Here is an 18,211-nt window from a genome sequence, read left to right on the forward strand (position 1 = left end):
CTCGTGTACATAAACAACAAGTATACGCAACTTTACAGTTCAGAGTTTGGACTCGGAGAGACTGAAGCTTAGACTTAAACGCACCAACAGTTGAGTTACGAGTCTTCGACGATACATCGAATCGCTTAGCTACAAATGTCGTACAGCTCCTTGCTTATTCCCAAATCCTTGTGATCCAGTTATCTCTTAAACTGCTGTACAATGGATAGTCAAAATATTTAAATTTTCCTTTTTTTTGCGTCTAGTATTACTTTTACATTACAACAATATTTATTTTTTACATACTTTGTATAAAATATGTCGTTATACTTTCTTTCTTATTGTTTGACATCTTGAAGGAACGATTTACAAGTATATTTATGGAATGTTCTTGATACTTACTCATTATTGCCAAATCAAAAGTTTTTCTAACAAATTTTTGCTTTTACAGCTGTATTTATCTTACTAAAAGAAATATCAAAAGTTTTTATGTCAGTCTTTCCAAAATTTTCGAATAATTTCTAAAAACTTCTTTACTTACCTAATGAAAGAATGTAATTTACAAACTATTAACAACGACGATAAATATAACGGTTGAATTGTTTCTCAAATCGTATATAATAATATTAGAAGTGAATCTAATTTTATCGATGAATAAGTATTAATGCGAGTAATTAAATTTATCGACATTTACCCATTTAGTACGAGATTGCCAAGGCAACTCAATTTTTTCAGTTAAAACTACGATTCGTAGAAAAACTGTCATATGTAGCAACTGAAAAAAACGACCTTGATGGTGAAATTGGTAATACTCTTTCCCAGCAAGAAAAGAGTTCCAGGTTCAAATTCTGGTCAAGGTGGCACTTCTTTTTTTTTCAATTGCTACGTATGACAATTTTTGTACAAATCGTAGTTTTAACTGAAAAAATTGAATTGCCTTGGCAATCTCGTATTAGATGGAAAAATGTCAATTAATTCAATTACTTACATGTTTCTCACATCATTGTATGTACTTCTATTAATGTTCTTTACTACTTGTAAAATTGTCTGAAAATCTTCACCTGTAATGACTGATTTATTTTGTAATGTTAATCACAGTTAGACAAATTTCCTCAAGTCTTATCCATATCTTATAAAGCTTTTCTTGGCATCATTAAAGCTTTATCCTGTGTTATTAAACTATTTTTCCGAATTTTTTCTTATTGAATTTGGATTTTTAACAAGTAGTTAAAAAGTAATACGACTAATGGTTACATTGAGTAAGTAATGGGTCAGCAATATTTGTTGATGCTATTAATACTTTTTTTGCCGATGAGGGACATAAAAATAAATTGACGTGAACATTAACACGTTTTCCCTAAACCTCTACGTTGATCGATGATTCTTTTAATTAAGTTATACTTCTATAAATGCGTTGTGCGTGATAGTAAATCGACGATTTCAGATTTCTGACCTTGAGGAAAAGTGTAACGGAAGTGGATTTTGTATGTTACTTCCCTTCCGCCCTGCCACGTGTGCCATGCCGTCCTGCTCCGATCCCCTCCATACCATGCCATGCCATACCACCACACTGCACATTTTAAATTTTATTAAATTTTATTTCTTAATCTTTAACCAATTCTCTGTAAAAAAATACTTCCCATAAGATTTGAACCCGCGATCTTCTGCACACTTTCCAAGGTCCTTGTTAACTCTTCTATGAGTGATTCTGGTATAGAAAATATGATTTCTTCTTATTATAGTGTGATTGGTAACTTATTTTTAATGTACAGTAGCTATCCTATGTATTATTAAATATTTATTTACTTATTATTATTTTACTCTTACAATAAATACATAATTGTTTCTATAATTTTTTTTATATTTTTCAAAATTTTTAAAAATAGAAAAAAAAACGTTATTTTTCTACTGTATAAATACAATGATTGATTTTTATTGCGTTTCATTTTTTCACAGTTTGTCCATTCGTGATTAGGGTGATTTTTTCACTTGAGGATGTTTTTCACATAGTTACCAGGAGAAAAGTTCTGAGAGGTGCAAGGAGCGCAAATATATGCAGCAACGCTGACAATTGTTTTCCTCATATGAATGTACTTACATACACGCTTTTATGCATACTTGACTTCTTCACTTTTATGTTATCGAAAAAACAACCTGTGGATCTATTTAAAAATTTAATAGGTTTATCCAAAAGTAATTTTTCATGCAAAACCAAATTGGAAGATTTTTACGTAAGGTTACATGGTCGATTGAAATAAAAAAAAAAAAAAAACATGAAAACAGGGTCTAGTTAAATGATCTGTAATTTTTTTTTGATATTTTAAAAACTATTTTGAATACACGTTTGATTTTTGAATAATATCTGTGAAAAAAATCTGTGTCTATGAACGTCCTGAAGGTACATTCACTGGCATGTAATACTACCCTATTAAAGAAATCGGTACTATAGCATGGGTTGTCTCAATTTTGTAGATACCATTATATTTTTGGTATTGAATGTGGACATGGAATAAGTATGTGAGTGTATATGACAGATGTAAGCGTGACGTTAAAGATGTTATCAGTGTAGGTGGTAGGAAGTTCTTATGAAATCATCAGAAGACTCGATGAAAGTGGACAGTTTTGTACAGACTAGCCTACATATTGTTTATATTGTATTGTACTGTTTTATATTGTTTATAATCAATCATTTATTAAATGATAAATTATTTATTAAAACCACACCCATTTTATGCAGGCATACTAATTCCAACGATAACTGCAGTACCTTCGTAGATAATTTTTTTTCATAGAAGGTATTTGTATACTTATATATTTATAATTATATTCTTCACCAGATACTTTTATAGAATATAACTTCATACTTGGGATTTCAAGCACCCTCTGTCTACTGGTTCTTAAGTATGATTTTCATAGTCTTTTAATTAACTTAATTCATTTTTTTCACATTAAGCCAAATATTTGCATACTAAAAGCAATGTCGTAAAAGTTACACTTTTGTCTGTAAAAGTTTTATTTGGTATCAGTTGTTTTCTATATTTTACAGAACGATTCTTTTAGTTCAAAAAGTTTTATTAATGTGAAAATAGCTCAAGTTATTTATTATCATTAGTTAAATCTTCTGTTAAATAATTTTTTTATTTATGTGATAAAAAAATTATTACTAATCAAGTAACAGAAGCAAACTTTATTGCACAAAAACTTGATGGTGATGTAATCGTATGTGTTTCTAAGCTTTTCAGATTAACACCCTGACCACCTAACCTCTACAACTTTGTAAAAACGCCATACCTTTGATATGATCCTAATTTTGAATCAGATGCGCTCTCTACAGACTGGGTGTGGTGATCAGGTCCTTCCGGTTGTCCTTTAAAAGTAATTGTCCTTTGCCTGTCGAGTGACTCTCTCTTACCACGAAATTAAAGCCCTCTCCAAGTTGACTGGAGCTGCAGACTGATTGTACGATCGTCTATTTTCCAATGCCCCTCACGTGTCGTTTGTCAATTCGCAGGCTTTTCCAGTGGACCCCTATACTTCTACTGTTCAGTTAAAGATCTCATGGATCAAGGCTCAGATCTCATAGACAATAAGGCTTTCGAGATGCTAGTACAGTTTTCTTTTACCTTCGACAGTTCAAAGGAAACCATGCACGAGTAAATACCTGATCGGAAATCTAAACTTAGCAATATCTTGACACGACCTTGGTAGCCTAGCTAACCTACCTTGATCCCAGCATGACGAATGTACAGAACTTAGTTGGCACTGTGAAACGGAAAAATATAAGTTAAGTTTTTCTTTATTTGAAATTATTAATGAAATGCTTGGGAGAAAAGTTATAAAGAAGCCTACAACAAATATTTAAATAATCATGGGTCCACGTGATTATGATAATTCAAGCTGTTCGAAAAATAAATAATGTTTATTCACCTATATAGTTACACAGTTTTTGACGGATTATGCTCTGCACACGAAATAAAATTTACTTATAAAACATTATTCAGTATTAGGCATTATCATTCTTATTTTCTTTATAAAGTATACTTGTTTTAGCTGCTCTCTCTCTCACTCTTTTCTAACCTTGGGACCTAAAAAATATGATTACAAGAGCGGATAAAATATTTTTACCACTGATATGCTTGTCCGATGATAAGTTACTGTTGTAGATGGACAGTACACTGAGAAAAGTGGATTTAGAGAAAGTGTTACAACTATAATAAAAATAACCTTATTTTATAGGAAGGCTAAGACATACTTGCCATATTATAGAAATTATTATGCTGCTTAGTAAAACCAGATTATATAAAGGTTTGCTATTCAACATTATAATTTTTACTTTGCTCAGAAATAGTTCTTATATTTAAGTAAGAGGAGAAAAATATATTATCTCTATATACAAATACATATATATTTCACAGAAAATATGTATGTATAAACAAAAGATTACGATGTATATAGATGTTTTTTCCCTTAGAATATAGACTGATAAATTTTGAAAATGATTTTATTCTAAAAAAAATCTGCAGTGACCGGGAATTAAACCTCCGTCCTTTAGCTTACGAATCAGGCTCCGCATCCACTAGTACTAGTGTACCGTACTAGATTGCGTCATTAGGTGAGTATATCTTAGCTTTCCTGAAAAATATAGTAGTTTTTAGTACAGTTATAACACTTTTTTAACACCACTTTTCTTAATGTTAATAAGCTAATAATGTATACAAATTATTATTTATCCTTACACCTGCGCCAAAAGTTCGTTCCACCTGATCCGATTTTGAGCTAGAAAAAGCCTCATGTCAGTCTTGCCTTAAGTGCGCTGAACGAAGTACGCCAGTATATATAGTTACATGTTATGTGACGAGGAGCAGCAGCAAACGTTATATTATATTCATATGTGGCTAGAGGGCGTATAACCTTTACAGTTTATGCAAGACAGGGAATCATTGGATATATTCAAGTAACATAAGAAAAACAAAATTTTGTTAACAAATTATTTTAATTTTGTTTATGTAAAAAGCATCTAAATAATATGTCAAATCACAATGTTACATTAGTGAACTATTTCTTAAATGTTATTTTTCTTGCATTTGTGTGATAAATAGGCAAATGACGTCGCATAACCATTATGTTTTAGTAAAATATCTGATATAGTGAATGCCCCGATCAGACACTATTGCTTCAACAGCGTGAGATCACCGATGGTTACTGCTACCGTTATTTTTTTCTTGTGTTTCCATGTATAAATAAAAAATATCAGCACAAATTGACTTCTAAATCAAATGATCGACTGTCATAGGAACGTGGCCGCTGCATACAGTGCAGAGGTAGAGGATCAAAAGCATAATAAGTGTAAAAAACAGACATGCAGACGCGCATGCAGACAGCCATACATTCAGTAAAGCTGCTATTACTAGAATCATTAATATGTGTACAGCGAGGAGTACAAATAGAAAAAAGTATATGTACCACGGCCAAAAAGTGGGGCTATGATTGACCGCGTATTACCGGCCTCGTTTTCGGCTTAGCTGATGATAAGGTGTAGTCAGCCCCACTTTCTGGCCTAATATACTATAAAAATTATATAAAATAATTACAGCAAAGTAAAGCTTTACCTTGAAGAATAACTAGCAGCCCCCCGTCTCGGATTCGCCCGAAACTTACTAAATAAAACACCGTAGTGTGTTGACATGTAATGTGAAACATTTTCAGTTAGAAATTTTACACATATTCCTGATACATCTCAGAACAAAAATATTCTTGTTAAAAAGTTATTTTTTTGAAATCCATATGGTTTATTTGGTCAAATAATAAGGTGTAAAAATTCAAAAAAATAATTATGTTGAAAAGTACCGTGCGTTCTTTATGCCACAAAATAATCGGTGGCCATGAGAAGCCGTTGATTTGTAGTTTCTCCCGTGTAATTCACGGAAACGGCTATTTTTTAAAGCTGTTAAGATTTTAAACCCACGAAAAATTTATATTAAAAAAAATTTTTTTTTCTCCTATCTCACAACTTTCTTACCAAAGCAACAAGTCCTGGACCTTAAACCCTACATTTTTATTGCCACAAAAACACAAATACATTTTCTGCTCACTAAAAAATCTGAAGTAAGATCTTTAAAGATTTCAGAGATTGCTGTGAGGGTACAATGAAAAGCTGATCTCTCACGTAATGGACTCTTTAGTTGTCGATTTTGACGCTGCTGTTTCAATCTCCATAAATTTTCTGCGTCAGTTTCTTGACGCCTAAGTAACATTGTATTTATTAGGTACATTTGAAGTTTTTCTTCCAATTCACCCTCTTGCAACTTTTGGCATGCTTAAAATTTTTGTGACCCCTAAAGGCTGTTTTTTGTCAACTTTGTTAAGTTCTAATATAATTGTTGGCAAGGTATTTCGACGTCCGATGGCCCTAAAAAAGACTGGTGAGCTTCTTAAGTTAACTCTTTCTTGACTGCAGTTAACAGCAATTGTGACTGCCTGGATACCTCAGGGTGATCTTCTCTGGCTTGTTGTTGAAGACCCAGACTGATCGGGAGAAAAATTACAAAGTCCGAATCTTTGGGGCTAGTTGTAGTGCTCTTTCCCAACGTCTCCCGGTATAACGTCGAAGACGTTGGTGTCCAAAGCACCTTTTCTATTTGCAGATTCAGTTGTTTTGGTGATCTTAGATGGGGAGATTGATTAGTGATACTTGTCCAGTGGAGGCTGTCCCGTTGGCTCAAGTTTTTTTTCCTTCATAGCTGTCATAGATTTACCCAGCGCAGACCTTGGAGAGGATCAGTGATTCCTGGTTAAATGCTTAGAGTCGAGAGGGTAATGTAGGGTCGTCGGTCACCGGGTTTTCCAGCTTTGCGAAAAACAACTCCGAAGGTGACGCCTGCTAGTGAATGGCTAAGTTGGTTTAATAGTGCCCGTCTTTAGGTAATATAGTCTTTTAGTCGATGAATCGCTTCCGGAAATGGTGGTAAAAATGTCTTTGTTGGCAAGGTAGTTTTCACTAAGGTGAACCCTAAAAAGAACCGATGAAATTGATGGTTAAGTAGGGAACGTAAGTACTTATATTGGCCCTAAAAAGCGCCAGTGGTGAAACTTCCAGGCTATTCTTTATTATTATTCCTGATGATGAAGAGCTGGTTACGGGTAGCTTGATTCTTACCCTGGGAGTCTTGATGTACGGAGACTGTGATGGAGGGAGGTACGCCGCTGACCAAAGAATATCTCGTCTTCGGATCGTTCCCCGAACAACCAACCGCTCATCGTTAGACGGGAACATGTGGGTAGGCGCGTTGGGGACGCGACGACCAGGAAGGTAGCTCTGTTGTGGCTGCCCGTGCCCCTCAGAGCTGTTTTCCCTGGCTTACATTTGTAGCCAAAAATTCTCTAACTGCACCAGGTGGGATGGCGGGACTACCACACAACTCTGATGAGTTGGGGCAGATTGGGCTCGGGCTATACATATCTCTCCTGGTATTATGCCAGAGACGTCATCGGTTGGAATGAATTTTTTTTTCATCGCACTTGTCATGATTGAGGGTGAATGGAAACCTTGGTACCTTCCCCCTTACAGAAGAGTGTTGTCCGTAACCGGGATATCCAGCTGCAAGTCTATCATCAGCATTCTCTACACGGTTTGTTGAACTGCCAGAGTACGATTGCATCACTAACGAGATGCTCCGGCGTATTATAACTACACTTATTTAATTCTGTTGCAGGTAGCCTCGATTTTATGTCGACACCACCTAGCGGATTTTACTCAACTAAACTGAAAAGCTGGCGTATTTTTGCAAAACTTTAAGCTCATTTATTGCTATTGTTATTAAATTTTTTAAGATAAAAACTATACTAAAACCATCTAGGAAGTATCATGAATCAGTGTGCAAAATTTTAGCAAAATCGGTTCAGTAGTTTTCGTGGTTAGCGATTACAACGGTTTTAGCGACTTTGCTTTATATATTAGTAAGATATACAGTGTTGTCGTTTGAAAAGCTCTCCTTCAAACCTTGGATTTTGGAACAATATAGTTTTGAATAACTTCCCTAGTCATTAATCTCATGAAAATAATTGATATGTTATCCATTACATTAGTATTGAAATTAATCACTGAGTGTCAACGTTCTATTTCACATTTAATAAAAATAAAAATAAGTTAAATTTGAACAAAGGCAAAATATACTTGAATTTAATTTATTTGCTAAATATTGTACATCAAGTTTTTCTTTTTTTTATACTTTCGGTAGCTTTTAAACTAATTATTTAAAATATCAAATTTCTGGATTGAATTCAGTGGAAATTTATACGTGTTTATCGTTGTAATATTTCATTGTATAGTTTTCTTTGAATGCACAAACCCTTGAAATCCTGTATATTAGATTTAAGGTGGCTCATTACGATGGTGCCGTATCAAGCAGGGGCACCGGGGGGGCTTTTCTATAAATTATAAATTTACTGAATATAAACCAATAAAAAGACAGTTAGAGGTTTGTGCCATGTCTTATTCATGATTTATGAGCAAAAAAATGCGAAAAAATTCCGTAATTGAAAAAAGTTACTATTGATAGGGTATCGAAAAAGCTGCGTACGTCCCTATCCAAGCAGACGAACTCGCGCGTGTGCCTCAGCTCCAGCACCTGTCAACTTTCTTATACTTGTTTTGTGTGTATTTTTTTACCAGTAAATATTAAATTAATGCTTGTAAAAAATGAATGCTAATTACAATATCAGGCGAACGAGAGGAAAAAAGCGAGTTTTCTAAGCGAGAATGTTGGAGAAAAGCCACGGGTGACTACTAACACAAAAGTATTAGACAAAATAAGCCAAATATTTGTTTGTAATGAAAAGTAAAGGATATTTTATTTGATTGGAATTTATATTATTTATGGCGTTATTGCTATGTTGTCATCAAATGAACAATTAATATAAAAGTTTTATATTCAACTATTTTTTATTCAACCTATTTATTTAAATTATTGTTATTTAATATTTTTACACAAAGTTTTTGCAATAATATGCGTTCAAAACCGAGCATGACATTCCAGTTTTAGATGTAAACAACATTTTTACAATTTTTTTGCCCACATTCTTATATATGACATTTGAATCTCCCGGGCTAGCGCCAAGAATCAAAATTGAGGTTATCCTGCGGTTAGAACTTTCAAGACTTTATATCTTTTTGTTTTTACCGGTAATCTTGGACTTTCGCGATTTTGTTAGAAAGAGGATTATTTAAACTACTTGCTCTCAGTTTCTGGAGACTGTGGCCCGACTTTAAGCCTACGAAATCTAACACTTTCGGTGAAAAAATCAGACTGCTCCATAAGACCAATGCTAAAATTTCAAACTTTCAATATGATTATTTTTCGATTTTGGCCGGCAACATGCCCTAAAATTTTAACTGTACATCCGTTTAGTCATATTTTAACATAAATTTCAATTTGGGTGCAATGGCTCGACTTTCAAAAATGTGATGAGCCACCTTAAGGTTACTAAATTTCTTTTCTGAGTATTTTTGGAATCTTACAAACAGTTGCTCTATTTTAGCTATAAAATTTGAGTTATACAGTTAATTAATGTAATAAGTAACTATGAAGTACGCAATTTACCTGATATAAAAATGATTACTTAAAATACTGGTGTCCATCGATGGATTTACGTAATTTGTCTGGCAACCGATAAAAATTTGATTCCATCTGCAATAGGGATACCATTGTTCTCATCTGCTCGTTGTAAAGTTTATAAATTTCAAAAAATTACTAAAAATTTTTTTTTATCAGTCAGTGCTAAACGTAGTTTTAATGTGACGAAACTAACCACTAATAAATTTTCGTGAAAGGTTAAGTACAGAAATTAATTAATAAGTGTCCTGTTTCCTACTTTCACCACTGATTTTGGGCAATGATTAAGAGGATGATTTTGTTAATATCCTGTGTTGATCTGACTTCTGATTCATTATGGAAAGCTAAACAAGACAACTTTAAGCCCGAGACACGTATTTTATACTCACGAAATATTTTACAGCGCTCGGAAAAGTATCTGTTATATTAACATTATTCATTTGTTTGTAAGCCATAGTTACTGAAAAAAATCATACAAGTTTACTTGATTCAGCTAAAATGTTACATTCAATGTCTAAGTTGCACATGGTATGGCATTTGTACGTACAAAATTTTTTATCTTTTCAACATCATCACACTTTAGTGCAGGTGTTATCTAGCACGTATGAACTTGATTTGTTCGAGAATCCCTGATTATAAATGGTAAAGAAAAAATTAGAGGCTCGGCAAACTTAGATGCTGAGTAAAGAACTTTTACAATGATAAATGTCGTCTTTATGTGTAGTATACTTATCTATCTAATTAAATGTAGGTTAATAGGAAATACGAATTATAAAACTTTATATTAATAAGTAAGTCAAGGGCTTTGCTGTTCATATATTTATTGATACATAGGTATACGATAAGTAGTCTTTTTCAAGTCCAAATTTATCAAGAGTAACGTCAAAGGAGGAAGTAGTGTGTCTATACTTAAAGCAATGTCAGCAATGCTTCGAGAATGTATATATATTACTTCCATCTTTGACGTTACTCTTAGCAAATTTAGAAGTGAAAAGGACTACCTATCGTATATATAAGCAGCATAGCCCTTGACTTACTTATTTATGTTATCTCCTTCGCTCGCTGTTCTTAGATGCTTTGTTTTGAATATGAAACCTTACCTTCTTATGTACGAATGAAAAAAATTATTAATTATAACAACAAACCGTCTTAACTACCAAGACTGAATCCTAGCAGACGATAAATACTGGATTTCTCCGTGCTTATACAGAGATAACATAAATTTTTAAAATAAATGTACAGTAACTAACAATTCTTTCTCTGACAGTTCAAAGATTTTTGTTAAAATTAACTTTGATAGCACCTATTTTAATTAAACTTTATGTTTTTCTTTGGCAAGTTTTATTCAACATTATACGCATTCATAATTGAACAATCACTTGGATACGGAGAACTAAGCTTGATAACACTTAGCAGCTCCCCTGTGAATTCAATTAAATTGAGTTGATCTTTAGAAAACATTGTAATCTGGTTCATTTTTACACCATCAAAGCCCTAAGTTAAAACCATATCATTCGGCTTGTTATTACAAATGTCACATCCTTTATAAAAAACTTTTTAAAGTAAATTGATTTGGATTTTAAAATTGTAAATAATGGCCGTTCTTCTTGTGTTTTACACTTAATAAGACGTTTTTTCTTGAATCTATTACACAATTAAACTACAGATTTGTAACCACTACAAATTTGATGTACTGTCGAACCTATATAGGGCTCTTTCAAAGTTAAGGGCAGTTGTTCCAGTCAACGAACAATGCATATTTTTAATGTCATCAACCACGTGAATTGAACTTACATTAGAAATGATATTTTCCTCCCTATACAGGTTACAAAAAGTTTTCAAAAATCTGTAAGTATATAACTGTGCATGTTTCATGTATTCATCACCCAAATGAGAACTAAATAATATCCTGAATGCCACATGTAGTAATAAAAAGTGATTATACCTATAGGATGCCTTCCAAAACAAATGGGCTACTGTATAACAACAAAAATCTGAACTCAGTTGCCTTCCACTTATCACTGTTAGAAAAATATGTATTAAATTTAACATTTATGTATTGGAAGCAAATTTCATAATCAATTTTGAGGTTTAAAAACACAAGATTGAAATTTAATAAATAGTTTATGAGTTTAATACCAATAGAATAGTGTAATTTTAAGAACTATATCTAAAAAATTAATAAAAAAGAGTATTAATTATTTAGGTATCAATATGTAAATGTAATAATCGTTTGTATAGTAGTTGAAAAACATATCTTTTCAAATAAAGATGTATGTGTTTAAAAAAAATTATTAAAATATCATATCTGTTAAAAAAATTCTTAAATTTAAGGGATATTTAAGAGACATTTGTATCTGAAGTTTTATAATTAAGTAACTGAAAATAATTTAATATAGAATATTATAAATTTTTTAGAGAAGCTTATGAAAGTTGATAAAAGCATGTATTGAAATCAATGAAACTTAACTGAAAATAAAATTTGGCTACCGATTATTAACATTCATAAAATAAGATATATCTTCTAATACAGTTCATAAATGATCCCGTTAGTCTGTTGTAGACAAAAGATTTAATTTTAGTACAAAAATGTCTGTTACTAATAACTACTCCATTTTTCAATAAATTTTGTAAACCTTCAATAAAATCTTAAAGAAATCTGTAAATACAACTCGGTTTTCCAACTCCAAAGTAGACACATACAATAAATGGTTTATATGTAGTCTTGTCTCGATAGAAAATTACAAAAAACAGGCCAAAGTTTATTTTGACTTGAGTTAAAAAGTGGTAATCCATCGATATTAAATTGTAATTCTATTATGCTATCATGATGTATTAACATCACTATTTTCTAGTTGCTGGTTACCAATGCCAAAATAGATCATTCAAGCAGTATCATTACCATTATTTTGGTTGAGTTTTTTTTTTAAATTCAGAATCTGTTTTTAAAAGTGTTTTTGATAATACTGGAATTTCAAGATAAAATTTCTTGAGCCGTTTAAATAAGGAAACAATAGCCGATTTTTGGATTTGTGACTCTATAGTCCATTACCTTAAATTATCTGTTAAAGACAGTTAATTTACATGCTTTTCATGTTTGTTACGTACATCTTTGAGATCAGAACAAGAATCTTCGGGGTGAGAACAAGATGCCTCATCACCGACAAAAGAACTATTAAAATTTTGATTTCGAAGCTTATTGTCGCTGAAGTTTGTAGACATTTCAACACTATCACTCTCATTGAGTTTGTAAATCAACACATATTTATCGCTGTTAACAATTTTGGAGTCAGGATGAGTTGAAACTTTTTCATCGAGTTTCGCACGGTTCAAAGAACGATGTTTTCGTACTCCTTTATTGGTTAGTGTTACAATACGATTTACTGTATCACTCATTTTTTAATATTTCTAATAAATATAATTCTGTATCAAACTTTTTAAACGTTAAGTTACGTCGTTCTGAAAAATACACTTTAATTGCTCCAAACCATAATCTACACTACACGATGTTGTACCTGTATATGTTTTATATACATACGTATAAAGTGAGACGAAAGATACCTATATATTGGCCCTTAAACTTTGGTGCAACCATAGACCTCCATCGGCTACGAAAAGTACCCTGGCTCCCGGACTACCTAGCTGGTGCCAACCTCAAGCCCCGTTTCAAATACTGATAATTTCAACGTAAGCCTGACCATAGCAACCTACTTTGTCCCTCTCCAGTGAGCTAGGCAGCCCTACTAGAGTTTCCGATCGGGTGAGCAACACTGTATTCCATTATAGTCGCTGTCGTTCACGTCATCATAAAATTGCAACTACAATCAAAGCAGGAGCAAAGGCTCCGAAAGCAACAACAATAAATTTTGTTACCTGCATACGAAGTTTGGTAACAAAACGTACTGCTGCAGGAGTAACTGCTCATAAACTACCTCTTTATCCAACTCCTCAAAAAACTAGCTTCTTTTCTTTGAGTAGAAGCTTTGAGTTTGTGAAGCAAGTCCAAATGCTTCCACATTCGTAATTCGCAGCCAGGTCGAATCTTCTTAGTTCACACTTAAGTTGAAGTATCGTTGCTTCTTAATACAGATTCTGATGACAAACTGGCGTCCAACTTAAACTTTTTGCGTCCAACAATTTCCATGGAAAGTTTTTCGTGCTAAAGTCCCAACTCTATCCTGGTAACAGACTTCCTACACTTTTTCTCTTAAATCTAAAGTCTTTAAATTCTATGATTTTAAATGATTTTCTATACCCACTGCTAAAAAGCCTCTAATACTATAGCTGCTTAGTACGTTTTCCATCACATAGAGGCTAAGGATCCTCTAGTCATGCAGTGCATGAGATGAATCGATTTCAAAATGTTTAGAGCAACACAAGACAAGTTAAAAAATTAGTGTATCCAATTCCAGTTGCACTACTATATATTGGCAAGACTTCTGTGACCATGCCCTTTGAACCTAATGAACATGTATTTATGCTCTTTAACCTTGGAAACGCTTCCCCGTCTCTTCAACGCTACATTAAGTGCGCACAGCGTCCTTGACTTTGTTTTCGTTAATCTTGATGACACTTCAATCTTTTCCTACATTTGAGGCATGAAAAAAACGATCAGACTCTAATTTCTTAGTGTCTACAAGACAAATTGGTTTTTGAGAAGACTAAAACTGATCTTGCCAATGTATATCTTCTGATTCATTCTGCTGTAGACACTTTAACTCGTTTTATCATTGATGCTTTTGAGTTTGTTACGAGCGCAGTCCTTGAAAATTTTTAGGAGGATATTCTCTCTGTAAAACCGAATTATTCATTTTTAATTATCGACAAAGTCCTCTGGAAACTGGGTGTCAACGAATCCATCCTCCTTTCAGGAAGAGTACTTTAATGACAGTCACCACAGAGCTTTGAGCTGGGCAGGCATCTAACCTCTGCTCTGGGGTTGATTGCCTTCACTCTTAATTTTTTAAAATTGATGCCATAAGGCGGATCTTTAGTGCTTAAGACGTTTGAGCCAAATAACATAAAGATAAGGTTAGAAAAGAGAGAGAGTGAGAGAGAGAGAGAGAGAGAGAGAGAAAGTGAGAGACAGACAACCCATTGAAAATGTGGTCTTTAATGTCCAGTAATTTTTATTGAGTCTGTATGTTTATTCTTATGTTTATTGTACTGCTCTGGTCACTGCCGTGTTTTTTAAGTTTCGCCAAGCAATCGAGTGATCATGTGATTGATATTTTGGATAATTCAAGAGAATCATCTCAAGCAGCCATGTAGTATTTCTTATATAGTAAAGATTGCCTTAGTACTTAATAAGAAGGGTCACCACAGTGATAAGCAGGTGGTACCATCAAGCGAAAAGTTTAAATTTAATATTTTGATGTTCAATAGTTAACTCATGAAATTTTAATTAAGAATAAATGATAATTATTTCAATAAGTATTTATGTAATTCATAACATTTTTTATTGTATACGATATTCACAGTTTTTCCCTTCTGATTTTCCAATTTTACTAAATTTTCTTGAATTCACAACTAACTGTATTTAATTGTCTATGTTAAAATAGAAATAATTCTTCATAATAAAAATTTTTGTAGAGCTCAGTAGTAGAGCGTTTGCCTTCTGCCTAAAAGGCTAGGGTTTGATTCCCGCTCCATCCACTCGCGGTACCTCTGTGATTTCATTGTCCGCATGTGCCATTATTACTGTTAGTAGCTTCTGGTTCTTCGTTGTTAATACCGCCCCATCGTAGTCAATCGAAATCAACGGCATCTAAAATAAATACTCATGAAAAATTTTTTTTAATTTTTTACCATTTTAAGTTTTTTATAACGTTTTGCTAAAATTTTCTGTTTGAAAACGAATTCATAAATAATTTTGTTTTGTTTTGTAGGACCAAGACACAAATAAAGAAAAAAAAGCAAAAGAAAATGGATCCTTCAGGAAAACAGGGTAAGATTATTATACATTTTTAATGCATACGTACAAAACAAACTTTTTTCTGAATGTTAACTGCTACGAAAACGTGAAATAGTGACCTAAAAATTAAAAACTTCTGTAAAACTCTTTTGACTTGTACATATATTATTTTCACTAATTGGTACTACTTTAAACTTCTGTGTTATCGAGTGATTTTTTTCCAAATAAATGTCAAGATGCTTCCTAACGTCTGTCATTATTGTGTTCTGTAAATGTTAAAAAAAAATGTTCTTACTACAGTTAAAGTACGTTTGAAATGTAACTATTTAAAATAATTTTAATTTCCGTACTTAAAAAGTATGCGGTTTATGACAAAAAGTATCAATCAAAAGTTTTTTTCATTATTCGAATGTGTGGTGTAGCAACAGTTATCTACTTAATGATGGTAAATTCAACACAACAAAAAAATTTTTTTTGTTAATAATACCCTTTGAAAGGCTCAAATTAAAAAAAAATTAAGTAATAAATAAAAATGAAGATTTCTTGAAACTTAGTACATTATATTAAAAAACACAAAAAATCAAAAAATTTTCTATTCATTTATACAATTTTGAGAGATTTTGACTTCTAACAGAAAAATGTGGTTGTTTCAAATTACTCATTTAAATTCGATTGTACGTTAAGAAAATTAGGGTTAGTATTATTCACAATATATGTTATACGATAGGTTCTCTATTCTATGCACATCGAAACGTATTCTTAAAAACAATTTTAACATTTATAAAAAGTTATAATTTTTCATATTATACCAATATACGAATGCTTATAACATTTTTATTTAGTTCCTTATCATCTTTGATTATAATCTAGAAGTATCTTTTTATTGAGAAAGTTCTATGAGCAAAGAAAAGATATAATTTTAAGTAATTTGTAAACAAGCTTGAAGCTATTTAATAAGCAACGGTTCAGCCAATACAATAGTGTGGTGCAAATATAAAGCTTAATTTTTTGCAGTACATCAAGCATTAAAAATTAATAGTAATAAATAAGCAACTAGTATCTACGACTATAAGCTCTTACAAATTAATTATTTAATTAACTTGGTTTGGGAACTTCATTGTATAGCTTGTGCTATATAACTGAAAAATTGTTAATCAAGTTGAGCTTGCGATCTTAATATTATAATTAAACAAATTTAAAATGACGAGCTAATTTCTTTTCTTATGTACTGCTGATTTGTAAAACATTATCATAAAACTAGAATTTCTATTTAATCTTTTTAACATGTTTATACTTTTAACACTCACCTGACTGACAAAATAGTATATAATGAATATTAAATAATCCATGTTTAATTGTAAGATATAAATAACTTTACGCACCAATGAAAGCAATAATAAGTATTTGATTTTGTAACAATTGTCTGTGATAGCTATAGTAATCTAAGAATAATTAAAAGTTTTGTGTTTTCAGTCTGAAAGAAAATGTTAATCATAATTTTTCAACATTCAGAAACGAAAAATCTATCCTATTTATAACGTAATTAGACGTGAAATTGACTAAGTTTTTTAAAAGTATATTCTAATGCTAATGAATATTTTAATATGGCTATATGTGTTACTTCGATTGTATTGCAAAATTTTTCAAAATTACTAATTGAAGTAATTAGTATTATGAATTTTTCTATGTTTTGTTTTCAGTGAAAGTGAAATGTTGTCTGTCAATTGGAAAAATTTTTATCATCTATTTTTATACCATAAAATGAAATTCGAATTGTCAATACAGCCCTTTCTTTTAAAATATTATTTATTAAAAATTTTCTTGTCATATCAAATTTTTCATCTTGAGATAACAGACATATTCTTGAAATTCCTTATACTGGAATAGAAAAAGTTTGGACAAATCTTTTTTGTTGACTTTGGAAAAAAAAATTACACATGATTCGATTGCCATACAAGTGCGCTAAATACGTGTACTACACACTTTTGACCAAGAATAAACTTTTCGACAGTATGCCATAAAATTTATTTACATTATTTATTTACTTTTGCTGTCGTTAGAATCAAGAAACTAGATTAAATTAAAATTCAAAAAAAGCGACCTAATAAAAACGTGTTAAAAAGACAAGTTACCAGAATCTCCCGTACGGTTAAGCCAAAACTGGAACAAGCCTTAATTTCCACTTGAGCTAGTCCAGAGTTGACTTAATCGACAATCTTAAAACTTCTGAAGCAAGACAGGTGTTGAAGTCTTTTCAAAAAATGAATTCATAGTATCTTGCGGACTTATGCAGTTAATAAAATCTGAATTATCCATTTCTTGTTCAACTTTTTTTTCTTCTTTTTGTTTAAAATATTGTATTCCACAGCATCTAGATTAAAAGTTACTAACCCAGCAGAAGCAAAACCATTAACTATAGCATCCTTGCTTCCTCAATCTTTTGTTATTTTCAGCTTTCCATAATTCGACAGCTTTTTTCCAAGCTACTTTTAAAGTATGGAAGAAAACGATGTCAAGATGCTGAATAATATGCGTTGCATTTGGAAATAAGGCAATGATCTCTATTTGATGCTCGATACAGAAGCTTACAAAAGGAAGACTTACGCGGGATGCATGCCCATCCATATAAATAACTACTGGCAACTCAATGTTTTCTTTTTCGAGTCAAGGATAAAAAACATTTGAGATGTACTCAAAAAACGTAGCA

General features: G+C 31.9%; 1 protein-coding gene across 2 annotated transcripts in view; it reads left to right on the forward strand.

The window, feature by feature from the left end:
* Window positions 1-18,211, forward strand: part of Caper (RNA-binding protein 39-like protein Caper) — a 498,386-nt gene that overhangs the window by 126,735 nt on the left and 353,440 nt on the right. For both annotated transcript variants that reach the window (XM_089594184.1, XM_089594185.1), the window contains exon 3: window positions 15,479-15,537. In XM_089594184.1, coding sequence (XP_089450310.1) covers window positions 15,479-15,537 — 59 coding nt within the window. The remainder of the gene's footprint in view (window positions 1-15,478; window positions 15,538-18,211) is intronic.

This window comes from Copidosoma floridanum, unplaced genomic scaffold (genome assembly GCF_036245765.1).
Source record: "Copidosoma floridanum isolate Cflo_tuat_1 unplaced genomic scaffold, Cflo_Japanese_pri ptg000021l, whole genome shotgun sequence".
NCBI lineage: Eukaryota > Metazoa > Arthropoda > Insecta > Hymenoptera > Encyrtidae > Copidosoma > Copidosoma floridanum.